General features: G+C 47.3%; 2 protein-coding genes across 5 annotated transcripts in view; both read right to left on the reverse strand.

The window, feature by feature from the left end:
* METTL3 (methyltransferase 3, N6-adenosine-methyltransferase complex catalytic subunit) overlaps nt 1–2,380 on the reverse strand; it is a 14,299-nt gene extending 11,919 nt beyond the window's left edge. The window contains exon 1 of the mRNA XM_047075424.1: nt 2,169–2,380. Coding sequence (XP_046931380.1) covers nt 2,169–2,268 — 100 coding nt within the window. The 5' untranslated portion in view covers nt 2,269–2,380. The remainder of the gene's footprint in view (nt 1–2,168) is intronic.
* A 9,454-nt stretch (nt 2,381–11,834) lies between these two features.
* SALL2 (spalt like transcription factor 2) lies at nt 11,835–26,108 on the reverse strand. 4 transcript variants are annotated; one of them, XM_047074598.1, is made up of 4 exons: nt 26,036–26,108; nt 15,221–15,535; nt 12,703–14,803; nt 11,835–12,075 (listed from the first exon to the last, which is right to left on the reverse strand). In XM_047074598.1, exons 1-4 carry the CDS (start codon nt 26,106–26,108, stop codon nt 11,835–11,837), a joined length of 2,730 nt encoding a protein of 909 aa, XP_046930554.1. The 4 variants fall into 4 exon arrangements, with proteins under 4 accessions (XP_046930554.1, XP_046930555.1, XP_046930552.1 ...); XM_047074599.1 differs by lacking the exon at nt 26,036–26,108 and adding an exon at nt 15,924–15,990; XM_047074596.1 differs by lacking the exon at nt 11,835–12,075 and having other exon boundaries at nt 12,573–15,535.
* Between the last annotated feature and the right edge of the window lie 891 nt (nt 26,109–26,999).

The following is a 26,999-nucleotide window of genomic DNA, read 5'->3' on the forward strand; positions in this document are numbered from 1 at the left end:
GGGACAGCACAGAGTCTGCTGGGGATTCTCTCTCCCTCTTTCTCTGCCCATCTCTATCTCCTGCTCTCTCTCAAAAAAATAAATAAACATAAAAAACTGCCAAACTCAGGAAGGTCTTCCAGTAATTCTTTGTCCATGGTATTTTGTATTTGTTAATGATATGGATATATTTCAGGTCATGGTTATCCTTGCCTTTTCTCATTGAGCTTAGTAGTAAACAATTAGGTACCAGATTTCAGTAATGCTATAAAAATCAAGAGGTAGTTAAGAAAATTTTTATTTCCTGTGAGAAAAGAACAGAATGATCTGAATTTTTAGCAAGACTTTGGTTATATCTTACATGAAAAATTGATTAGTAAACAAATAGAGTGTGTCTCATGATGTTTTCCTAAGAATCTTAATGCTCAAATCAATTCTTTGGAATAACCAAAATAATTCAAAGAAGGAACAGTGAAAACACAAACTTTAAAATATTTTATCTTAACCATATTATCAGGCAGATGTACTAGGAATCTTAATCATATATTATTAAGTGGGTGTATGAGATATTTACATCCAAAAAAATACTTACATTCAAGAGAGAATACACTCTTGTCAAAATTATTAAACATGTTTAGCAAGAACCTGTATGAAATATCGACATTCTAGTAGTTAGGTTTGCATATGGCACAAAGTTTGGTTAATACCAAAGTATGGTTATTACCATGGAAAAGTGAAGTTGAATTTAAAATTGAAGATTAGGGGCGCCTGGGTGGCTTAGTCAGTTAAGCTACTGACTCTTGGTTTCAGTTCAGGTCATGATCTCAGTTAGTGAGTTTGAGCCTTGCATGGGGCTCCATGATGTCAGTGCAGAATCTCTCTCTCCCTTTCTGCCTCTGCCCCTCCCCTGCTCATTCCCACTGTCTCTCTCATAAATAAAGAAATAAACTTTTATAAATAAATAAATAATAAAATTGACTACTAATTAATCCCTGATCATATGACTTGTACTTCTTCCTCTACTTGCCCGGCCCTCTTAATTTCTCTTTAATTATCTAAGTCTTATATAACCATCAAAATCAAATCTCAAGTGCTAATTCCTTTCATGTCTTTACTGACTAAACCCGACTCCTTACTCTTCCCTTCCCTGTACTTATTGTGGACTCATTCATTCAGCATTTTACATATATCACATTTAAGTTCTGACTTTTTAGACGTATCGATCCTTTAACCCCAACTACATTTTAAACCCCTTGAGGGCAGGAACAATGTGTTACTTATATTTGTCTAACTAGACTTATGCACACTGTAAATACTCCATAGATGTTTATTATGGTGTGAGTGTCCTGACAGGACATCTTCTAGTTCCAAGGGCCAGAACATGAGTACAGGGACCTAATATGTACCAAGACAAGATTTAGAGATCGACTCCAGTATACAAATAAACACTGGAACAAAGTACCACAAGGGTGACATGGACTATCCTTGTAGATCTCGATTACTGATTTGCCTTAAATAAGCCAGGGCTTGTGCTGGGGTGGGGGTAGATAAAACCGGACAATCATCGAAGGTTCCTTCAAGTTTTAGGACTGTGACACAGCGGGCAACAGGAAGAAAGAAAAAGTGTAAAACCCGAAAATAAATGTTTCCAGATATCTGCTTGGGATGTAAATGGCTAAGACCATACCAGTTCCTCTACTCATTTAGCAACTCTGTGAGGGTCACTGAGGTAAGCACTGTGGGTACAAAGGTTCGGACCTTGCTCTCACGGAGCCCACCGTGGCAAAGAAATGACCACGACAAAGCAGACGCTGTAACGCAGGGAAGAACAAAGCGCCATAGGAGCAACAAAAAAGGGGGACTTACTGCTTCATGGGATAGGGGGCTGAGAGGCCTAGCAAAACCAATGTTCTCGCAGACTTCAGAGGAGTCGGCCAAGCGGACGGGGGTGGGGACCAGGCTTCCGTCCCAAGAAAGTGAACTGGAAGAAACAAGGCCCGCGAACGGAACCGCGACCATGTCCAGGAGGACGAAGCGTCTGTGCTGCTCAGGGCGAGGAGAGTACTGATGTACCAGGCATTAAATAAATGGCCTCCTGGGGAAGGGCACCGACTCGGGAGCTCTTTTTCGCCAGGGTTCCCTCCCACCCTCCCTGGCTAAGTATCCGCCCGGACAGCCCCGCGCCTCACCCAAATGCCCCGAGTCCTGCTTCCGCCTCCGCTGCAGCCTCTCTCGCAGCGAGTCCAGCTGCTTTTTGTGGGCTTGGATAGAGCTCCACGTGTCCGACATTCTAGTTTCTCAGCCCAGACACGTCTCGAATCAGGCGCGGCGGACTAGCACCTCCCAGCCCCGGCAGCAGGAAATCTCCTGTTCTCACGCGGACACCCCCAGGCTAACCGGAAAGAGATCTGGGGAATACGCTGGACGGGAAGTTATTGCCCGTTTCCCGCTCGTTTTGAAGCTGAAATAAGAGCCACCTTAGGTGTTGGCAGGATGGCGGAAATATTTTCTATCGGAGCTCTCTCGTTCTTCCGGGTGCCGTGAGGCTGTGGCTGCCATATTAGTGTCTGGCAGAACGGCCATGTTGCTTATAGATGCGCATGCGGCCATGTTGAATATAAAGGGATGAATCCGGTGCGTTGACCCTTCCAGTTAAGACGGCGATAATGTAAAAAAGCGCAAATAGAACAGCAAGCGTAGTACAGATTTTTATTTTTATCTTTTTGAAGATTTTACTTTTAAGTAATTTCTGCACCCAGTGTGGGGCTTGAACTCCTGACTGTAGATCAAGGGTCACATGCTCTAACTGTGCCAGCCTGGTGCCCCCAGGTTAATGAGAAATAATTAGGGGCACCTGGGTGGCTCAGACGGTTAAGCTAAGACTTAAGGTCAGATCATGATCTCCCAGTTAGTGAATTTCTGCTGACACCCCAGAGCCTGGAGCCTGCTCTGGATTCTGTGTCTCCCTCTCTCTGCCTGCCTCTCTCTCTCTCTCTCTCTCTCTCTCTCTCTCTCTCAATCTCTCTCATAAATGAACATTAAAAAAAATTTTTAATGAAAAATAACAAGCCTCTTGATGGTTAGATACTAACATACTGGAGGTGTTGCGGATTTCTGTTTTCATGCATTCATTTACAAAGATACAGCTATTAATTACATTGATTTCCAGTCCATGAGTGTGTGTCTAGAGGTGTCTTTCTTTGAAAGAAATGGAGGACTGATGGTGCAGAGATATTATAAGGAGTCGACAAATACATGTTCTCACTATTGTTATACCTAGTCTACAATATTGTGTGCAATACGTTAAAATACAGTTCTCAAAAAGGGGGCACTAGAGGGGCTTTTGGGGGCTAGTTGCATGAGTATGTCTATGAAAATTGAATGAGCCAAACATTTTGGTATGTGCACTTTACTGTAAGTGTAATAAACTTAAATACAATTTTCTTTTTTAAGATTTTACTTTTAAGCAATCTCTACGCCAAAAATGGAGTTTGAACTTAACAACCCCGAGATCAAGAGTCTCACCCTCCACCTACTGAGCCATCCCGGTGCCCTTGTTGTTTGTTTGTTTGTTTATTTTTGAGAGAGAGAAAGAGCAGGAGCAGGGGAGGGGCAGAGAGAGAGAGGGACAGAGGATCCGAAGCAGGCTCCACACTGTCAGTACAAAGCTCAAAGTGGGGATCTAACTCAGAATCAGGTGAGATCATGACCTAAGCCTAAGTCTGACCCTTAACCTACTGAGCCACCCAGGCACCCTGTTGTTTGTTTGTTTTTAATGGGGGTCTTGTGAATGGAAGCATTTGGGAACCACTGATTTGTCAAGTGTCTACAGTTGACCCGTGAACTGCATGGGCCCACTTATATGTGGAATTTTTTTATATATATAAATATACTACAGTACTGTAATTGGGTTTTCTCTTCCTCATGATTTTAATAACATTTTCTTTTCTCTAGCTTACTTTATTGTAAGAATATGGTATATAATACATGTGACATACAAAATACGTGTTAACCAACTATTTGTCATCAGTAAGGCTTCCGGTCAACAGCATGCTATTAGTAGTTCGGTTTTGGAAGAGTCAAAAGTTATACACAATTTTCAACCAATTGCACAGGGCAGGGAAGAGGTTGTCTCCCCTAACACCTGCATTGTTCAAGGATCAACTATACATGATGCCAAACACTGTGTCAGAAAGAATAGCTTGAAAAGGCGTGGCTCCTTTTTTCAAAGAGTTCCTAGTCTGGTGAAGGAGCTAAGATCCAGCTTATTAATATTGAACCATCTTTACAGCATAAGGCAGTATGAGCATAAACTCTAAAAATAAATGTGATTGCAGAGAAGAGGAGGACACCAAGCCCAGGTGACCTGGGAGAGGCATTGGAAAGAAGGTGGTGTCAGGGCTTAGGCTTGAGGGGCACCTGGCTGGCTCAGTCAGTAAAGCATGTGACTCTTGATCTTGGAGTCATGAGTTGAAGTCCTATGTTGGGTGTGGCCAACTTAAAATTTTAAAAAATTTTAAAAATAAAAAAGGCTCAGGCTTGAATAACTGCTAGCTAGTGCTTCAACAGGTGAAGCTATAGGAGAGAATTCCAGCCTGAGAGCATGATAAAAAGCAAAGGTCTAGAGTTAGGAAAGCATGATGTATGTCTTGATATTCCAGATTAATTTGTTAGAACATAATTACGTTAGAGAACTTGGGAGGATATTTATGTTTCCAAATTTGAGGCCAGATGGTTAAATGTACACATTACCTTAGTAAGGAAGATGCAATTTATTCAGAATACAGCAGGGAACATTTTACGGTTTGTGAATAGGCAGCTCTTTAAAGATTCATCTAGTGTTCTAGTTGGATTGAGATGGGAAGGAGGAAAAATTTAGAGACAGGGAAAATAGTAGTCTTTTTTTTTTTTTTTAAAGTAGGCTCTATGCCCAACATGGGGCTTGAACTCACACACCCTAGATAAAAAGTCACATGCTCAATCAATGGAGCCAGCCAGGCACCACAGTTAGTAGCCTGTTTTAACTAGTGTTTGATGGTAGGGACTTTAATTAACTCAGAAGGTGGTTATGGATAGTAATGGAAAGGAAGGGGTGGATATGAAGGGGGACTATTGAGAAGAAAGATGTATGTGTATTGGTATGTGGCATTTTCATCCATTTACTCAACAAATATTTATTGACTGAGTACTATGTGCTAGGTACTGTGGTGATTTAGTAGTGATCAAAATATTCATTTCCATCTCATTTTCTCAATTTAACTTACTTGGTAGGCAATGTACACCATCTTTTGAGCTGAGTAACTTTGTATGTGAACCTTGAAGTAGAGGACACAGAAATGAATATGGGCTCACATGAGCATGCCTGGACATTTAATTCATATGATTACAGTTAATTAAAAGCAAAAATGCAATCTTCCTTAGGTGAAATACTCTTAGAAAGTTGTCTAATGTGAGATCATGAAAGACTATTCAAGGGGACTGACTGCTCTACCTAAGGGTTTTTGCTTCCTTTAGTGACCTGGGTCTAGCAACTGCCCTCCAGAATGTTGACGGGGGCAGGGTGGGGGGGGGGTGCCTAAGTAGCTCAGAGGGTTGAGTGTCTGACGTTGGTTCAGGTCATGATCTCACAGTTCATGAGTTCCAGCCCCACATCAGGCTGTCTGCTGTCAGCACAGAGCCCACTTTGGATCCTTTGTGACCCTCTCTCTCTGCCCCTCCCCACGATCTCTCTCTCTCATAAATAAATAAATAAACATTAGGGGTGCCTGGGTGGCTTAGTGGGTTAAGCATCCGACTTTCAGCTCAGGTCATGATCTCATGGCTGGTGGGTTCGAGTCTCACGTCTGGCTCTGTGCTGACAGCTCAGAGCCTGGAGCCTGCTTCAGATTCTGTGTCTCCCTCTCTCTCTGTCTGCTCCTCCCTCATTCATGATCTGTCTCTCTCTCAAAAATAAATAAATATTTTTTAAAATAATAATAAATAAATAAACATTAAAAATATTTTTTAAAATTTGACAAGGGATGCTTCTGTACTTTCATTTGGGATGTATCCTGTGTGGCCCTATGTTTAGACGCATGTATCATTACTAAAGTAAGATAATACCATTATTGCTACATTACAGAATTGGTTAAGAGTTCATTGCTCACTGGGATTGCAAGCTGGTGCAGCCACTCTGGAAAACAGTATGGAGATTCCTCAAAAAGCTAAAAATAGAACTACCCTACGACCCAGCAATTGCACTACTAGGCAGTTATCCACGGGATACAGGTGTGCTGTTTCGAAGGGACACGTGCACCCCCATGTTTATAGCAACACTATCAACAATAGCCAAAGTATGGAAAGAGCCCAAATGTCCACTGATGGATGAATGGATAAAGATGTGGTATACATACGTAATGAAGTATTACTAGGCAATCAAAAAGAATGAAATCTTGCCATTTGCAACTACGTGAATGGAACTGGAGGGTATTATGCTAAGTGAAAGTTGTCAGTCAGAGAAAGACAAATATCATATGACTTCACTCATATGAAGACTTTAAGAGACGAAACGGATGAACATAAGGGAAGGGAAGCAATAATAATGTAAAAACAGGGAGGCTCTGTGCTGACAGCTCAGAGCCTGGAGACTGCTTTGGATTTTGTGTCTCCCTCTCTCTGTGACCCTCCCCCATTCATGCTCTGTCTCTCTCTATCCCAAAAATAAATAAACATAAAAAAATAATAAAAAAAACAGGGAGGGGGACAAAACATAAGAGACTCATGAATATTGAGAACAAACAGAGGGTTACTGGAGGGGGAGTGGGAGGGGGGATGGGCTAAATGGGCAAGGGGCATTAAGGAATCTACTCCTGAAATCATTGTTGCAATATGCTAACTAATTTGGATGTAAATAAAAAAAAATTAAACTAAAAAAAAAAAAGAGTTCATGTTCACAAATCTGAATTCCTCACTTGGTATGAGATCACTTTCTTTCAAGGTCCTTACCACACAGAAATAAAATATACAGAAATTATATAGCTGTGAAGTTAAATAGTCTTGGTGGGGGGAGAGTACTGGACATGGCCTTGTAGAAGATAAAAGGAGTTGATTCATCTCAAAGATGGGATTCCACAGGTTCACCCCTAAACAGTATGAGCATTTTTGTCTAAGAAAGGGAGGATTTTCTAGTGGAAGAGATTCCATCCCTGGTAGAATTCGCAATATCTAAGGCCTGGATTGTCTCTTCTTACAGAGGAAGCCAAAGAAGTAGCACAGGTATTCCTGAAAGTCAACCAAATCAGGGGAAGCTTCCAGAAGTCTTTGCTTTCACATTCATTTTGGATAAATTATTACAGTAGTAAATCAGGCAAATTTTAGGAACATATGAGGGCCTCTCAGCATGATGTGCTTATAGAGGGATTCTTTCTAGACTCCTCATGACCAATTTTCTGCCCACTCATAGCCAGTCTGCCTACCATCCTGAGCAGTGCACAGTGGAAGGAACCTCACCCAGAACTCTTCTTGTCAAGACAGAGTGTAAGCCTCATTGTGAGCAGGTGAGTGCCACATGCACGACCTTTCTTAACTTTTCTTCATATCCACTGTGGTAGCCTGCTTCCAGAGGTAGTCATAATGCCTCACATCCCTTGCCCTTATGCAGAGTGACTTGGCCACTTTTCCTTTTAAGAGGTAAAGCCTATTGCCCCTCCTCTTGAATCCGAGAAAGACTTCTGACTAGTTTTGGCCACAGAATGTGGCAGAAGTGATATGCTTTGAGTTTAGGAGTCTAAGCCTAAAAAGGCCTTGAAGCTCACAGTTTCTGCTTTTACCCTCTTGGAGACCTGGGCATATCATGAAAGTCCATTTATTGAGAGAGAGAGAGAGAGAGATCCTAGAGATCAGAAGACTAAAGGGAAAGGGACCCTGGAGGATGAAAATACAATAAGGAAAGAGGTTCCAACACTCATGCCACTCAGCTGAAGGGCCAGAAGTGAATAAAGCCATCTTGGACCCTCCAGCCCAAATCAAAGCTGCCTGAGTGAGCTCAGCGCTCACTACATGGAACATAGACAAGTCAACCTATCTGAGGTCTTCCCAGACAATCCATGGAATTACAGGCAAATATATAATTATTATTATTATATAAATATAATTATTAGTTTAAGACACTAAGTTTTGAGGGGCTCTTGGGTGGCTCAGTTGGTTGAGCATCCGACTTCGGCTCAGGTCATGATCTCATGGTTGGTAGGTTTGAGCCCTGTATCAGGCTCTGTGCTGACACCTCAGAGCCTGGAGCCCACTTAGTATTCTGTGTCTCCCTCTCTCTCTGCCCCTCCCCTGCTCTCTCTCTCTCTCTAAAAAATGAGCATTAAATTTTTTTTTAAATAAGATATTAAAAAATAATTAAACAGTTATAAAAAAACGAGGAAAAGGAAAGTCAGAGTTGGGCCAACTTGAGAGTAATATTAGTGAAGTCTGTCTTGAGGGTCAGGAGACAGATGTTCCATGGTTTACTAAGTTCCAGGGATGGTAACCAGAGTCTCAGGAGTAGCAGTTTGTGGAAGATGAAAATGTGCCAATAGCATCTAGGCCTTTTTCATGGATAATACAGGTTGAATCTCTGAGAAACAGATGCAGAGGCAGAATTAGGATTCCAAAAGCTTTAATGAGTAATACCTGTAAAAGGAAAAGCCGGGGAGGGTTGGGAGGAGAGCAGGATTGGGGAGGAAGAACTGTCAGACTATGGGGCAGACCTGACAGTCTCTGCCAGCCCAATGGGGAATATCAGACTGAAAATGTTCATTGGAGTCCCATGTTCCATGGAAATGGCTAAGCTCCTGTATCATTCACCATCTTGCTCAGTCTTTGGCGGGAGGTTGAAGAGTGTCAATGAGTCAGGCTTCCTGCAGCTAGGTAGCTAGCCAGTTCTTTCCTGGAGGGGACCCTCTGAAGCAGCACATCTCTGGATCAGCCAAAGGGGACTTGGGGTATTTTATATAGGTTCTTAAACGTAACTGCATTTGTCCTTAGGTTGTTGTATGGGTTGTTTATATATTTGAGAGTGGCTATCATGAAAGCTGAATTCAAAAGAATTATACACCCCCTCCCCCTTCTCCATCTTTGCATCATGAGTTATTTCCCTGTCTGGGAACCTGTAGGCCATTGTTTGCATCTATTTACCACCACCATATAAAAATATGTTCACATTTTTCTTTATCCTAGACTGAGCTCCCACAGGGGCAGAAGTGTCTTATTTACTTTTGGACACTTGATCTCTGAAACAAAATAAATCCTCAGAAATTGAATGGAGGAGCAAAGCTGCCTCTTAGGTCTTCTCATAGCAATGCTTTTCATCCATCCAGTTGGAACTGGACTTACTATTGTTTATTTCATATAAAGTGTTTTCTCAAGCTGCATTTATTTACATTCTCAATCCAGCAGGTTAGAGTTAATTCACCTTCCAAAAAGATGATCAAATGAAAAGCAATTGAGAGTGAGAAATGGTGAGGCCTCTGAGGGTGGGGGTTGGAGGCGGCTACAAGAATGAAGAAACTAAAGGCTCTAAGAAGAGACAGAATAAATTAAAGGTGAAAAAAGAAAAGGAAAAAGAAAAGCTGGCAGGTAAGAGAGGTCAATGAAGAAAAAGCAGGAGACGAGAGTATAAAGAAGAATAAAAAGGAGACAGAAGGGAAAATAAAGGAGAGCGATGAAGGAGGGGTGTGGGCAGTCAGGTGCAGGGCTGACCTGCCTGAGAAGTATCCATGAGTAGAAGCCTTACTGACAGGTGCTACCATAATGGGAACTGGCATGTGAAGAGAAGGCAAGTCTAGTTTAATTAGTTAAATGGCATTATCTATGTCTGATGGGGGTAGGGGAGGTACATAGAATACGATTGGTGACCTACCTCCTTCCGTAGGCTGAAAGGAGAAAAAGACTTAACAAAGCTTTGCTAGGAATTAAAGAGGCAGAAGCTGTTTCTTCCCCAGTTGACTTCACAAGATTCCAGGACCTTTTAAAGAGGACCATTACTGCCCTGGTGGGGGCAAGAGGAATCAAATGTTGGTTCTTTACCTTGAATCGAGCCAAGAAAAGGTTTACTCACCTCCTCCTTTCTGTCTTCCAGCCAGCCTCACATCGGGAGTCTAAAATGATGTAGCAAGAAACAAGCACCATCCCTGATCACTGGTGGTAGCACTAACGCTGCCATTAATTGGCTGAGTGACTTTGGACAAATCATTTTACCAGCCCCATCCCCTTAGCACTAAGATACAGTGATATTATAATCTTACAAACGCAAAAAAAGTCTGGAGACTGTTCTCTTTCAAAACCCAAGGTCTTAGGGTCAAATCTAAACCCTACCACATTGTGGAGAGATAAGGTAAAGAATGTATATATGTTTCATTTCACACTCCCACCCCCCATGTACTTCCTTTGCTGAGAATCCTGCTTTAAATTATCCCATCGGTAAAAATTATTAGTGTTGAATCATTTTTTATTTCTGTTTATAACATCAGATCTCAAGGATCATAAAGATTAATTCATCTTGGTTCTGCAGATTAAATGATGTCAGCTAGTCTATCCTGGGGCTCAGGAAGGACCAATAAAGAAACAGCTTCCAACCTCCAAACAAAACAAAACAAAACAAAACAAAACAAAAACCCCACAAAGCCTGATGGTGGAAAGTTCCAGGCAAAGAAAAGAATCTAGACAATGACTGCACACAACGGACAAAGCCTTTACTTTTTGAGAACATAAACTCCATTTCCACAGGGAAATTACATTCACTGGAGGTTGTTTTAGGACAAGACTGAATAAATTAAATATTTCAACACCATATGTTCAGCTTTGGCAGGAGATGTAGGTGGGAAGGGAATCTCAATGTTAGGGAATGCCCGTATCACACCCCAGCTGGCTATTTAGTCATGAAATAAGGAAAAACACACAAATATTTGGTTAAAACACTTTTAATGAAAAGGGAAAGACACTAATATCTCCCTTGTCTGCTCTTCACATTTTACTATGTTAGGAAGCTCTGGAGCCTATACCTTTGGAGGAGAAACCATCATTCAAGTCAATCAATAGCAGAACCCTCACTCTCTCCCCCTCAGGACTCCTGTTCCAAATGATCCTATGTTAAGAGTAAATACTACATCTCATTACAAGACGGAGAGGCAGGGAGAAAACCACCTAGAGCTCATCTCCCAAGGTCTGGGACTCTAAGAACCAGACGGTGGCAAAGACATGAGCCCTGGTCCATAGACAGGCAAAATGGGGAGGAAACAGGCCTTGAGAAAGGAAGACAAGGAAAATACAAGGGGCCAGGGTACAAAGTAGGGAGTTATCTAAAACTAGAAGCACACTAGTGCTAGGAAATCCCCTATGACCTGAGGTGCATTGCTGCACACTAAGTCACTAACAGTCCAAAAGAACATTCGTGAGACCCATCCAATCGAGAATTCGAGGTCCCCTCCCTCACATCATGCCCCTTTCTTAACCTCACGTGTTCCCAGCAAGCCCTATGCTTTAGCAACGCTCTTCAACTCTCCATCATTCCTCCTTCAATGACCCTCACCAATAATGCCTGTTAAAGACATGAACTTCACATTTCCCAAAAGATCCCACGAGAGACCTGCTGCTAAGACATCTGCTCGTTTCTTAACTTTGACAGGCCATGATGAAGGAACAGGAGAAGCTGGAGGTGTCTTGGCAAACTGACCAGCCAACACCTTTGCCTGAATGGGAGTTTACTGGGAAGAATGTCCTATATGCTCTTCGTTTCTCCCTACCCCTTAGGGCTGAGCCGCCAGATACAGATATTGTTGTATCTTCATTGCTGGCACCTTCCAGAGCAGGGAAAAGAAGAAATGTACAGTTTGCTACTTTTCTTCTCTGACGGGCTTCTCAGGCACTGCCTTGGATGCAGGAGACCGAAATAGGAAGAGGGGGGCTCTCTTCTCCTTGGCCTCTCTGGATCCCATTGCTGGAGGCACGTTCCCAGCCATAGTTCCTGGGCCAAACAGCACTGGTGGTGCCAGACCTAAACTGGTAGTGGAGGTGGAGCCGGAACTCCGGGGCTTGGTGGGCAGGTCCCTTGACAGGAAAGCTGTGTACTGGTTCCAGAAAGACAGGGGACCTACCCTCACCAGTTGGGCAGGAACATCCTGGGACAGGAAGTCCTGCAGGTTGACCTGGTCACCAGAGAGGAGTGGCACTGGGCCCTCCAGGGACAGCTGCCGGCCCCTTCGGGCTGGGCTGCAGTTCCAAATGTGGGTGCTCAGGTGCACCTGCCAAAGGGAAAGGGAGAGGAAGAAAGGAGAGGGGGGAGAGGGGTCACCCCAGGGAAGCTGGAGGGGGATCCCCTTGGGAATGTGAAACCTGCAGAGAAACTATTTTCCTCAGGTACAGTGAGTGAAGAGGGAAGAAAAAATTCATCAGGGGGCCATCCCCCTGGCAAGCACAGCCATTTCCAAGCTCAGGGACTAGAGAGAAGCCACGGGGGATGTACCACAGAAGGACTCAGAGAAAAAAGACAGATAAGGGCTCGTAAATCCTGTGGAGGTGCTTCTACAGAGCTCTCGGTTTCTGCTCCCTGGGTCATGAGCAGGAAAACAGGCTCATGGGATGGTGGGGTCATCTTTTCGGGGAAAGGGGGAGAGCCCCGGGGATGTGATGGACGGTGAACAGCCTGGGACCAAGGAAAGAGCAGCAATATTCTGAGGGCCGTGGGGAGCAAAGGGTTGTACCTGGTGGTGAGCCAGCAGCATATGCTTCTTGAGGACAGCCCGCTCGAGAAAGCTCTGCCTGCAGAACACACAAGTGAAGAGCGGCCCCTCCTTGGGGTGGGTCTTCTGATGCTCCTCCAGGGCTGCCTGGGCGGGAAAGGTCTGCCCACACACCTCACAGGCCTTTCTGCTGCTGCTCTCTCCCGGCTCCTTTCTCATCGCCTCCTGCGTGCTCAGCTCCTCCGCCGAGGTGCCGCCGCCGCCTTCCCCTTCCCGGGTGTGTGCTGACGGTGGGCTCGAGCTCCTCTCTGGTTTGCCCCCCTCTTCCATGCCTCCTGCGGCATTGCTGCCTCCCTGCTCCATGGGCCGTGTTTGATCCAGGCTGTCGGGTGGTGGTGGCGGGGGCGGCAGGGAAGGTTGCTGAATCACCTTCTCACTGCTATCCATCTCCTTCCCAGACGTGGCCGCCGCCGCCGCTGTCCCCACTTCCTCCTCTGCCCCAGACGCCTCTTCCGAATCGCCTCGCACTGATATCGCCTTCTCACCTCCGCTCTCTGAGCCCCTCCCTGCCAGGGAATCTTCATCAGTCACGTCTTCTTCCTCTTCCTCGTCCTCTTCCTCCTCTTCAGACAGCTCCTCTTCTGGGGATGGCTGCTGGGACGGCTGCTGGGGGAAGGTCCCCACCCCGGAGACTGTGGACTGCTCGGAGCCATTCTCCTGGGCAGCTCCCCCGCCTTCCGAGAGCGTGGTGCCACCGTTGGGGATCTGGCCCCCCAGGTGCATCCGAACATGCTGCTGCAGAGTCACGGCGTTAGTGAACTTCTTCTGGCAGATGGGGCAGGAGTTCTGGGCCCGGGCTGCCGGACTGGCCTTGTGGCCCACGAAATGTGCACGCAGATTGCCCCGCGTGGAGAAAGCTCTGCCACACACTTTGCATTTGAAGGGCCGCTCACCTCCGTGTTGGCCGTAATGCAGGCGCAGGGCCCGAGGACAGCTCAGCACCCGGAGGCAGATGACACACTGGTTAGGCCCAGATGACGCAGCGGTTGAGGTCGCGGGCGCGGAGGTGGTGGGGGCGCCCGAGGCAGTAGACGCCACTGCCACGGCTCCCTGCCGATCAATCTTTTCTACCAGTTGCTGCAGCTTTGAGGTCTCAGAGGGGGAGGCCCCCAAGGGCTCCAGCACATAGGGGAAGGGGAAGCTACCTGTGGACTTAAAGTGGTTGGTGAGCAGCGCCCAGCTGGGCAGCGAAGTCACCAGCTTACTCAGCTGCATTCGGGTCGCCGTGCCGCTTTCTGCCACCCCGGCGATGGCTGAGCCCTCGCTCCCCGGAGGGGTATTTTCATCGGCTTTACTCTTTGGCTCTACTGCCTTCATGAGCACAAACTTATTGAAAGCAGGGAGCGCGGGAGCCGTGGCTGTGCCCGCACCGGTGGAGAGCAGCGTCAGGCTCTCGGTGGCACTAAGTGCTGTAGTGGAGGCCACCAGCGGCTTGCGTTCCACGCCCCCGCCTGGCACGGCCACCTCTTCCTCGGCCTTCTCCGGCGGCACGGACATACCATAGGGCAGGCCGCTGCTGGTGATGACATAGTCTAGGTGCTCGGGCACCGGGTGAGGGTTCATCTGCACGTGCGGGTACTTCTCGCGATGCCGGTGAAAATGCACTTTGAGGTTGCCGCGGGTGGTGAAGCGGTTGCCACAGACATTACACTTATAGGGCCTCTCACCCGTGTGGGAGCGCAGGTGGATCTGCAGGGCACTGTCACTGCCAAATACTTTGGCACAGAAGCGGCACTTGTGCCGTCCGCCAGGCTTCTCCAAGGGACCCATCACTTCCCCGTAGCCCAGCTCACCACTTCCATTCTTTGGCTTCAGGAGCCCTGGGGAGGCAGCAGCCTCGAGGCCTCGAGCTGCCCCAAGACACTGTGCTGCCAAGAGTCCCGTGGTGCCTGGGAACGCCAGGTGAGGCGAGGCAATCAGCTGATCTGTGCTGCCTGGCAGGGCTGGGGAGGGGGCGGGGGCGGGTTTGTGGCTGCGCCCAACCCCTCCGGCAGAAAAAGGGTGCTGTGACCCCAGTGGATGGTAAAGATGGAAGAAAGCCTGCTTGGGCGTTTCTGCCCCCGAGGAGGAGGAGGAGGAGGAGGAGGAAGAGGAGGAGGAAGGTGCCAGGGTCTTGGTGGTCTGGACAGGCTTGATGGGGCTGAAGAGGGGAAGCAGGGGCTTGGTGGAGGAGGCAGTCCCTGCCCCAGGTAACTCGGAGGGACTGGCAGGGGTGCCCACTGTCTGGCCTAAGGAGCCAAGCAGCAGCACCTGGCGGCAGATTTGCTCAGTCATCTGCATCTGATGGATCTGCCGCTGCTGCAGCACCCGCAGCTCTTCCAAGATCAGAGGGATGTTCAAGTGGCCGCTGCCTGCACCTGGGGGCGGAGGTGGAGGAGGAGGAGGGGGGGGTGCGGGGGTGGACTCTGGAGGTAATGGGGTCGCTCCCAGCTTGGGACTAGCCAAGATCAGGCCCCCGCCTCCCCCCGCTGCCGTACCTGTGGCAGCGACCAGGAAGTGCCCGGCAGGCTCCTCTACTCTCCGCTCAGGGCCCCAGGTGGGATCTGTGGGCACAGAGGACCCAGAATCCGGAGGGTTGTTGTGCTCTGCCTCCATGACCTGGGGGCTAGTTTGGCCCTCAGCCCGGGGTTCAGAAGAGGTCGAAGAGTTGTTGGGGTTCTCCTGGCCCCCAATTATCACCATTACAGGGGGGTCAGTAGAACACGCATTCTGGTGAGCGAGGAATTCAGTTGGGTCAGTGAATTGTGCGCAGCACTTGGCACAGACTTGGGGGTGGTCCTCCTCGCTAGCATCACCTAGGGAGAAGACAAGGAGAGAGCGTGGGTGGTGCGGCTGGGATGGGCAGGCGAAGGCTCTAATTAACAACGAGCCCAGTAACCGCTTGGTGGGGGGTGGGGAGATGAGCTCACCATCAGGCCAAGCCGAAGGCTAGAGCTCGGTGGTGACCCGTCCGGACACGAAACACCCCAGCATGGGGGCAGGGGAGCAGGCACGCTCAAGCTCCTGCCTCCGCCTGCCGGTCCCCCACCCCCCAACCCCGGGCCACCCGCGGGCGCAAGGAATGGGTGTGAGCAGGGGGCCCTACGCAGAGAATCGTGCATTTTATCCCGTCCGCCGAGAAGTCCCTCACCCCGCGCGCGTGCCCTCCGCCCCCACCCCTGCCCAGGCAGGGCCCTACCGCACCTCCAAGCTCCGCCGGCTCCCCGCAGGGCCCCCCGAGACGAGAGCTCCTCCCGGTTTCGTGCGCCATGGTTGTAGGGACGGGGGGGGGGTGGGGGTGGAGGGCAGGGTAGAATGGGAGACAATGGGTATCGGGATGGGGGGAGGCGGCGGTGGCCGCCGGGGTGCGGCAGCCTCTGCACCCAGCGGCCCAGACTGCGGAGATGGAGATCCGCGGCGGCGGCGGCGGCGGCGGCGGCGGCGGCGGGGGCAGGGAGCCGCGGAGGAGGGGGAGGGGAGCGAGGAGGCGCGGAGGAAGGGAGGAGCTGGAGCGAGAAAGCTAGGAGAGGGGAGATGGGGGAGGAGCTGCTGGGGAGCCGGGCAGGAGCGGGGAGTGGGAGGTGGGTGTGTGGGGCGGGAGCCCAGAGCCTAGCAGGTTTCCGGAGGCTCAGTGACAGGTGCTTGTGGGGCGTGGTGGGGTCCACCTTCCCTCGCCCTCTGCCAGCTCCCCCCCTTCTCCAGATGGCTTTGCCTAGACCTGCCCCCACCCCCCTCGGGCTCAAGGGGGCACAGTGGGAAACACAGCTCTGCTCAATAGAGCAAAGCGATAGGCTTCTCTTATTTTTCTTTGGATAAAGGATCCGCTGAGCCTGGAAAACGTGGACTCCAGAGAGGGTGGTCTGATCTCAGAGGTTCTGAGGGCCAGAGTGGGAGGGGGAGCCCAGGACATCCACGCCTTATCAAAACCCGCACCCCTAAATACCCCAAGTTTTGTCCAGTCTTCCTCATCTTTATTCCCACCCTACCCCCATCCCCCTCCACAAAAGAAGTTTCTCAGTGTGGGAGGCTGCAAGGCATAATTTCCAAGGAAGTCATTTCAGGACCCTCCTCTCTGCGGAACATTGAGCCCCTTCACTCCCTCCCCCTCTCCCCCAGAATAGCCCAATGCAAGTTACTCCACAGATCACCGGGCTCACACCTGATTTATAGACTTCGTGCTTATTCCCGGAGCACCTCCTCTTTAATAGCTCTTCCCTGCCCGTCTTCTTCCTCCATTGCCCTTCTCGTGCAGCACAGGGCACACTGCCACTGTTAAGGACAGTTGCGTCCGGGGAGACGCTGGCCTGCAAGGGCCTACAGAGGCCCACCTAGCTCTAACCTGGGGGGAGGGGAATTCCTGAAACAATGGAGAAAATGCAGTGGGAGCTACGAGGCAGCCTCTCTGGGCGGAAAGCCCTTTCAGCCCCAAGCTGGTTTGAATGCCTAGAAAGGACATAACACTAGCTCACCGCCACAGAGGCCACCTCATAGTCAGACGGGATAAGTAGGGGTATGATGTCTCTTAGACCAGATACTCTGCGTTCTCTTTCTACCTTGAAATGCGTCTTAATAGGGTTTCCACCTCGGGAAAGAGTTTAATCTTACTTACAGGAAGTGACCCCCCAAGTCCTTAGTTTTGTGGTTTGCCTCGACATCAGTAAACCCACGACCTTCTAACCCCAGCTCTATCGTTGCCTGGCTGGTAAATTGAGGCACAGTGGTTAATCATGCCACCATGTTCATTTTGTAAAGTGGTAAGATTGTAGCTGTGCTGTCTTTCTCAGAGAAATATTGTGGTGACAAAAACTTGGAAAACTCTTGACAAATCATGTTAATATGAACACACGGGACTTTAAATTTGGGGGGGGGGAGTCCCAAATATTATGGGTTAGAGAATTTACATTGTCAGTGGCAAAACAATGAAAATAACCTAAAATGCACATTTGCTAAAATTAGATCAGTTTTTCATGTTACTTACTATCTTATTAATTTCTTTTTTTTAATTTTTAAAAATATTTGTTTTTGAGAGAGAGAGAGTGTGTGTGAGTGGGGTGAGGGGCAGAGAGAGGGAGACACAGGATCCAAAGCAGGCTCCAGGCTCTGAGCCCAACGCGGGTCTTGAACTCAAGAACCATGAGATCGTGACCTGGGCCGAAGTCCGACGCTTAACCGAGTGAGCCACCCAGATGCCCCATATCATCTTATTAATTTCTGAGGTAAGACGTTGGTTAATACTGGCATATGCCAATGGCAAGGAATCTTTTCTGGAGGAGTCTTTTTTGGACCTAATGTTGGCACCATCCACTTCACTGTTCAACACGAATTTTGCTGTCTTTTTAAATCGAAAACATTTTACCGAATTATGTTTTGAAACTTTACATGATCATGAGTATCTAAATATTACGAACGACAGCTCTGAAGAAGATGGGCTCTGTGCTTTCAGGACTGACCCTTACAACGAGGGAGAGGGGGGATCTATTTCAGTTATGGAAAGTCACAGGTTCATGCAGTGTTGTTTATTTTTACAGAGCAGGAAATTGAAGCTTGGAGAGGATAAGTGACTTTCCCAAGTTCACACAGTAATTCAGTGAAGCAAGCATTCAGAATTTTGACTCCTGTCCAGTGCTTTCTCAAGCACACCAACATTGTGTGGCTTCTCTAACTCCAGAGAAAGGGCCCTGTGTAGCTCCTGCCTGCCATTTGCTCTCTGGCCTCAGTAAGGGAGAGGGAATCAGGTGGAAGCTTTCTACCCAGCATTTGTTAATTAGCATTGAACATTTGATATCAAGTTGCTGTTTTGTCAAGTCTTCCGACAAGAAAAGAAATCCTTTTCTTTTCATCTTCTCCTGGGAAACACTGTCCCCTTTCTTGCTCTTTAATGAAACTTGCTTTCTGATGGGTAATTTGACCTGCACTCTTCTTTAAGGTAAATTTAGTCCCTGCTGAAAGGTGACGGATCAACAGCCACCTGTAAGAGGAACCCTCTATTTCTCAGCACTTTGCACTCACTGCCTATCCTGAAAAGGGGGGCAGGATTCTTAGGCAGACACGAATGAAGTCATAAACACAGGAATAAACTAAGCTGGTAATGGTGTCCCTAGATAGCAGATAAGGGTAGGTAAGCTATCCTGGGTCACAGGCAAAGTCTGGGATGGATGTAGGGACTAAGACCTGGACACGCTTGTTTAAATTTATAAAGAGCCAGAATAACAATGAAAAGGGAAACCAGGTAGCTCTCTAAACTGCGGCTCTAGGCTTGGGAGAGAATGGCTAGGGAGAACAAAGAAAATTAGGTGCGGAGTACACAGCAGAATGGTAGAGTTGAAAAAGCGGTTCTCAAACTTTGCTGCCCATTAAAAATACTGGGAGAGCTTTGAAACATCCAATATCCAGGCCACACCCCAGATCAATTAGTTCAGAATCCCTGAGGGTGGCATCCAGGTATCAGTGTGTTTATAAAATTCCTCAGGTGATTCCAGTGTACAGGAAGGATGAGAGCCATGGTACCTTTCAGAGGACTGCTCTTCCCAGGGAACCTTCTACCCTGCAGCTCACAAATCTTACCTGGCCCAAATTAGGACAGAGGCAAAACCAGCTGCCCAGGGCCAAATCTTCCTGTCTGGCTCCCTCTCTGCTCTGCCGGCAGAGAGAGGTCAGCTCTCTCGTATTCAGCTTCCATGAACAGATTTTGATAAAGATTTACACCTGACTGTGAATTTAAGTGACTGCATTGCCTTTCCCGGGGTATGTGCATCTTGAGCTATATTTCTTTTTTTTTTTTAATGTTTATTTATTTTTGAGACAGAGAGAGACAGAGCATGAATGCGGGAGGGGCAGAGAGAGAGGGAGACACAGAATGGGAAGCAGGCTCCAGGGTCTGAGCCATCAGCCCAGAGCCTGACTCGGGGCTCGAACTCACAAACCATGAGATCGTGACCTGAGCTGAAGTCGGACGCTCAACCGACTGAGCCACCCAGGCGCCCCTTGAGCTATATTTCTAATTTTAAGATAAAGGCTTTGTTCTACACACAGTTCAAGCATCGTCCAGCCACTGAAGAAACAAAGTATACTATGTAAGCACCTGCCTAAACTTACTGTTAGCATTGGGCCAATGCTAACATGAATGGATTCTGTAACTGCTGCACTGTTGCTATAGACTACTTCTAAGGGAGAGTGTCCTATCTTCTCTTTGTCACTTCTCTCTCCTAAATACACACACACACTCTTCTGCCAGGCCACCCACACCTAGTAATGCATCTGTGACCTGTGCAATGTCGTAGGCAAACAGGCATGATAATTTGTACATGGGATGTTAAGTGAGAAAAATATGTTTGTTTCCTAAACAGGAATATCTTAGATCAAACACCGAAAAGGTTTTTTAAGAGACATTTTTCTGACATCAAAGGACTCAGCATTTAGCAAAGAATTCATACTCTTTTGCTCCTGGTAAGGACTTCAGAGATCTGATCTTCCCCCCCCCCCACCACCACCCCTGAGCACAGTGATTGAGAGTGCCAGCTTTGGGGTGCCTGGGTGGTTTAGGTGGTTAAGCATCCGACTCTGGATCTCAGCGCCAGGTCTCAATCTCACAGTTTGTGAGCCCTGCATTGGGCTCTGTGCTGACCACACGGACCCCACTTGGGACTCTCTCAATCTCTCTCTCAAAATAAATAAATGAACTTAAAAAAAAAAAACAAAAAACAGTGCCAGCTCTGAATCAAACAGGACTGAGTTATCGTCCCAGCACTTTCAAGATCTTTGTGATCTTGGGAAAGTTTCTCTATTTCTCTAAGGTTTGGATTTCTCTTTAAAATGAGGGACATAGGGGCACCTGGGTGGCTCAGTCTGTTAAGTGTCAGACTGTGGATCTCAGCTCAGGTCTTGATCTCAAGATGATCGTGAGTTCAGCCCCATGTTGGGCTCTGTGCTGGGCAGGAAGCCTACTTAAAAAATAAATAAAATAAAAGATAAAAATAAAATGGGGATAGTGTGCTTGGGTGGCTCAGTCGGTTAAGCATCTGACTCTTGATTTTGGCTCAGGTCATGATCTCACAGTGTGTGGGTTCGACCCCCACGTTTGGCTCTGCACCAACACTGAGGAGCCTGCTGTCTCTGCACCTCCTCCCCTACTCACTCACTCACTCTCTAAAAATAAATAAACATTAAAAAATAATAAAATACTGGGGCGCCTGGGTGGCGCAGTCGGTTAAGCGTCCGACTTCAGCCAGGTCACGATCTCGCGGTCCGGGAGTTCGAGCCCCGCGTCGGGCTCTGGGCTGATGGCTCAGAGCCTGGAGCCTGTTTCCGACTCTGTGTCTCCCTCTCTCTCTGCCCCTCCCCCGTTCATGCTCTGTCTCTCTCTGTCCCAAAAATAAATAAACGTTGAAAAAAAAATTAAAAAAAAATAATAAAATAAAATGGGGGTATAACTTCAAAAGGGACTGAAATTCTTATAGATGCTACAACAAGGATGAGCCTTGAAAACATGGTGAGACAAGCAAGACACAAAAGGACAAATATTGTGTAATTCCTTTATATGAGGTACCTAGAATTGGTAAAGTTATAGAGACAGAAAATAGGATGGTGATTGCTAGGGGCTGCAGAGCGAAGGGAATGGGGAATTATTGTTTAATGGGTATAGGATTTCAGTTTTATTTTTATTTTATTTTATTTTATTTATTTTTTATTTTTTTTCATACTGTTTTTATTTATTTTTGAGACAGAGAGAGACAGAGCATGAGCAGGGAAGGGACAGAAAGAGAGGGAGACACAGAATCGGAAGCAGGCTCCAGGCTCTGAGCCATCAGCACAGAGCCCGATACGGGGCTCGAACTCACAGACTGTGAGATCATGACCTGAGCCGAAGTCGGACACTCAACCGACTGAGCCACCCAGGCGCCCCAAGGATTTCAATTTTAAAAGATGAAAGAGTTTTGGAGATGGATGGTGGTAATGGTTGCACAACATTGTGAATATACTTAATCACTGAGTCATATGCTTAAAAGTGGTTAAAATGGTAAATTTTGTTATGTATATTTTACCACACATTCAAAAAAAAAATGAATGGAGATGCACCTGGTTGGCTCTGTCAGTTGGGGGTCCAACTCTTGGTTTTACCTCAGGTCATGATCTTATGGTTCATGGGTTTGAGCCCTGGGTTGGGCTCTGTGTTGGCGGTATGGAACCCGCTTGGGATTCTCTCTCCTTCTCTCTCTGCCCCTCCCCTGCACGCGATGTCTTTCAAATAAATAGATAAATGAACTTAAAACAAATTGAATGGAGATAATAATAGAGTTGGGAGGAATCAAGGGGAAATATGTGCAGGGCTAGCATAGTACCTGCCAAATAGTAAATGTTCCTGAAATATTGGCAAGAAGTTCTATTATTTAAATTTTTTTAACGTTTATTTATTTTTGAGAGCAAGAGAGACAGCGCACAAGCAGGGGAGGGGCAGAGAAAGAGGGAGACACAGAATCTGAGGCAGGTTCCAGGCTCTGAACTGTCAGTACTGAACCTGACACAGGCTCAAACCCACGAACTGTGAGATCATGATCTGAGCCAAAGTCAGACGCTCAACTGACTGAGTCACCCAGGTGCACCCCTAGAAGTGCTATTATTTAAAGACCAATAACTGAAGCCCCGGGGGAAGAATGGATTCATCCAAGGTCATGTAGCTTCAAGGTCAAAGCTGGATTAAAACCCAGGTTTCCGGGGTGCCTGGGTGGCTCAGTCGGTTGGGTGTCTGACTTCGGGCCAGGTCATGATCTCACAGTTCATGAGTTTGAGCCCCGTGTCAGGCTCCGTGCTGACAGCTAAGAGCCTGGAGCCTGCTTTGGATTCTGTGTCTCCCTCTCTCTCTGCCCCTCCCCAGCTGATGCTCGCACTCTGTCTCTGTCAAAAATAAATAAACTTAAAATTTTTTTTAATTAAAAAAACAACAACCCAGGTTTCCTGCTTCCTGATCCAGTGCTCCATATTGCACCTGGCCCGAGTTACTTTCTATCTACTCAGAAATATTTTCTTTTTGACCCAGGGGTACCTAGGGCTGAAAGGCTTAGGCTCAATACCCTGAGGGATTATGCTCTCTACATCCATATATAAAGAGATCAGAGCCCTCAGAACTCTCTTTTTGCCTTCCTTCTCCTTTTGCTGCTGTTGCTGTCTGCCAGCTTCCATTTCTCCCTCTAGATCTGTTTGGCTGTTGTCCTGGTTTCTCCTTCTCACTAAATATCTGGGTTTCTGATCGTTTCCTTCATTTCCCAGATGTACTAGTTTACGTTTTCCCTATTCGCATCTCGTATGTTCCTCATCCAGATTTCTAGACTCTGTAGGGGAGAGAGATTTTTTTTTTCCTCTCTCCAGAGTTTTTACGTAAAAAGACTATTTCCTTCTCATCACTTATGTGCAGTAACTATTCTGTTAGGTTTTGGTGTTCTGGTCTGGGAAGCTGAACAAAAACAGGGCTAGAAAACAGGTTTTTCAGACCGTTTCTTGGTGACGTCTCAGGTCACTGCAGAGATGAGGCTTTGGACATGTGCGACAAAGGCTGAGCATTTGCTTGTCACGTATGGTAAATGTTGCCCAAAAGAAGGCAAAGCCTCCTGAAAACTTCAGTTGCACCCTAGCCTGCTAAATAACTGTCTGCAGATGCTCATGAGGAAGCACGTAGTTTCACAGGTACACCAGAGGACAGAGAGTCCTCCCTACCCTAATTTGGGGGCATGCAGAACAAAAAAATGTTTCTGGGGTAGAAGGAAAAGTCAGCCGCCTGAAGATCACACAAGCAAATAGAAACCGTATCGATGGAAAAGGAGGGAATGGGAAAGTTATCTGTCTTACACGAGCAGGAAGGAATTTTAGGTTTGCTCTGGTACAGCCACCTCATCTTCCAGATGTGACTCGGTGACACTCCAGGGCGTGGAAGTAGCCCCAGAGAACTCTGATCAGAAAGCCCTTTGCTTTCTTTAGGCAGACCTTCAGAGGTTACTACTGCTTTCTTACTCCTTACCTTTGTGTTTCTGACGTTTCTGGCTCAAAGGCAAAATTCAGCCGGAATTTGCTGCTGCCATCGATGTGAGCCTGCACTGTTTCTGCGGGGATGACTCTGTAGCAGCAACCCCATGCCCCAGAGTGTTCACAGCCCCAAGTGGGAGCCATAGCACAAGGGGCTTAAGAATCCACTCAGGGCAGTGGTGAAAGATTTCTTTTGACGCCTGCGCAAGCTCTTCGTCAACAGTGGTACCACGGGGAGTGGGTGAGCAGACTTGGGAAGTGTGGGGAGAGGAGAAGTTGTCTCTTGGAGGGGGCAGGGGTTCGGCATTGTTCCACAATCCAGCCAGCAGGGGAGCAGGACTGAGAGGCAACTCCGAGGCTCTACGGGAAGTCTCCTGTAGAGCCGGAGGAGGAAACATCCGGCCTGCAGCAGCATTAAGGAAGGCTAATGTGTCCCAGGAGGGAAGGATGCCACCATCATGAACCTCTAAATATGGGCACAGTGGGATCCCAGCAAAGCAGTGACTTGAGGAGAATGTGTTCTACCCAAAACACAGTATGTCTGTTAAAGTTGTTCCATAGCACAGGGGAGCACTGATTTCATCTCAGGTCATTTTTTTACAACAACAGGTGGAAAGGTAAATTTAACCCATGACTCAGTTTTAGTCACTACAAATACATTATCCTAGAGCTTTTCATGCACACATCTCATAGAGAAGGACTGAAGTTCACCAAGAGATGCCTGAGGTTTGGTCAGGTTTCAGCCCTCGCAGGAAGTGCCACTGTCCTCACATATGATAACAATACTTACATGCATTAAGTACTTAGTTATGCTAGGGACTACGATACCACATAAATTGAGCACTTATTTATGCTATTTATCTTTCCAAGTGCTTTACACCTATTAACTCATTCCAATCCTCATGATAACCTAATGAGGTAGCTAGTATTTTACAGATGAGGAAACAGGCACAGAGAGGCAAAGTAAACGAACCCAAGTTGCACAGCTAACCAGGATTTGAATCCTGAAAGTGTGGCTTCAGAACCCTTGGTTTTTGTTTTTTGTTTTTGTTTTTGTTTTTTTTTGCTAGAACCCTTGTTCTTAGTACCACACTGCACTGCCCAATGAGTCAACTGTTTGCTAAATAGTTTATCCCTGAGGGGCAGAACTTCCAGACTTTCACAGTGTGAACATACATAGCCATATACTGATACAGTATATCCAAAACTTGCCTGAGCCTAAGAATTACCTGGACACTTGCAAAGATATAGATTCCCAGACTCTACCCTGGATCCACGTTCAAGCAAATTTGAAAAATTCTAATTTACTAGAGTGAGCCCACTAGCCCTGAGCATCAGGAAACCTGTTTTGGTCCTGACAAAGTGCTCTAAGTGTTTCTGAGACTTTGGGCAATATCACTTCTCGATACCCCAAGTTACTCCACTATCTGCCTCTGACTGGACTATTATAGGAATACATAAAATTCTCTTCCCCCCCCCACAAAGAAAATCTATTACTTTATTATTTTAAGTTTATTTAATCCCTTTAGTAATCTTTACACTCACTGCGGGGCTGGAACTGACGACCCCAAGATCAAGAGTTGCATGCTCTACCTACTGAGCCAGCCAGACGCCCCAGAAAATCTGTTACTTTAAAAACAGCTGCAAGTACGTTAATTCATACTTTTGTTTTGTTTCAGCGTGGCCTCCCTTGAAGCACAAACCTGAGTCCCTCATCCAGACCTCTCCTCCAGCCTCTACCCTAGGTGACACGGATCCGCACCCCAAGCCAGGCTGCATCTGACCGACATTAGCTCTCTCCCTCTGGGAGCTCTGATCTGTTCTCAGCTCAGCCCAACAATGAGAAACTTTTTTCTCTTCTCCCTCAGGGGAACCTTCACGTTTATCCAATTCATTCTCTTGCAACCCAACTCTCCAGAAAGAAAAGGGGGGAAAATCCCACCCCTAAGAGACTGGCCTCCAGGTCTGAGGAGGTTACTTAGCAACGACACAAAGACCAGTGAGCAAAGGGGGACCTGAGGAGAAAACTCTTGGGTGGGGAGACAGAGCCAGTTTGAAAACTCCATTTCATCCGGAGAAAAACAAGGAAAACACAAACAGAATCCAATCTGAGAAAAGCCAAGCAGCGGGGCTTCTCCCCCAGCACAGGTCAATGCCTGCTACTCTCTGCATCCAACTTCTTCAAACCCCCAATGACCAAGTCCTCCCCTGGCTTCACCCGTGGCCCGGGTGCCCTCCCTTGCCCTGGCCTGACCCACACGGGCTGGGACTCAGGGCTCCCGCACCCCTCCCCAGGCACCCACCGTTCTCAGACGCGCTGGGACCTTCGCAGTCCGAGATTAACTGTTGGGGTTTCCGCTGCTTTCGCCGAGACATTCCCGGGTGGAGGTGGGGTAGGGAGGGGCAAAGCTCACTTAGTCCTAACCGGGGTGACCTGGTCTGGTCTCCCCTTGGGTCTGAAGCCAACTGATGCCTCTCCCCCAGTGCTAATCACTGGGAAGCAGAGATGGTCTCCCTTCCCAGAGACAGACAGACAGACTGGCCCGCGCTCCCTCTGATTCTCTGTCCCTGACTCTCTCTCTCTCTCTCTTTCTCTCTCAATCTCTGCAAGTCTTTAAAGGGGAGACGCCCCCTTTTTTTTCTTCAGCTTCTTCCCTACGCTTCTGCAGCTCCCATTGTAAAAGCAAAAATCCTAATCTTTCCGCACACTCTTTTCTTTTGTACTGCAGAGGGAAGGATTTAACCCTCTCCTCACTGCCAGGGCTCAGGCCTCTCCCCGTGCTGTCTGTTCAGAAAATGTCCCTGCTTGTTTTTCTAACTCTTCATCCCAGGTCTCCACAGTGCTTTTTGGTTCTCTCATGATTCGATGCCACCTTGTTTGATGATGCGACTGCTTCTGGGGTGTAAAGCTGAAATAAGAACTTTCTGGTATATCCTGATTATGAGGCCAAGAAGTCACCAGTTGAAACTGGGGAGATGAAAGGCTGGCGAAAAGACTGAGTGTAGATGGACAGTCATTATAATAAAACTAAATATAAAGAGGGCTCTTTATAATTTAAAGGATATTTTCATATACGTGACATATTTTGAATATTACAGCTCTGATCACTCCTACTTATAGATGATTCTCTTTATTTTCATTTTTTAATGTTTATTTATTTATTTTGAGAGAGAGAGAGACAGACACTCCCAAGCTGCCAGTGCAGAGCCCTATGTGGAGCTCGATCCCACAAAACTGTGAGATCATGACCTGAGCCAAAATCAAGA

The sequence above is a fragment of the Lynx rufus genome, unplaced genomic scaffold, assembly GCF_022079265.1.
Source record: "Lynx rufus isolate CCGP_SWC_20201006 ecotype Redwood Valley unplaced genomic scaffold, mLynRuf1.p SCAF_13, whole genome shotgun sequence".
In the NCBI taxonomy this organism is placed as follows: Eukaryota; Metazoa; Chordata; class Mammalia; order Carnivora; family Felidae; genus Lynx; species Lynx rufus.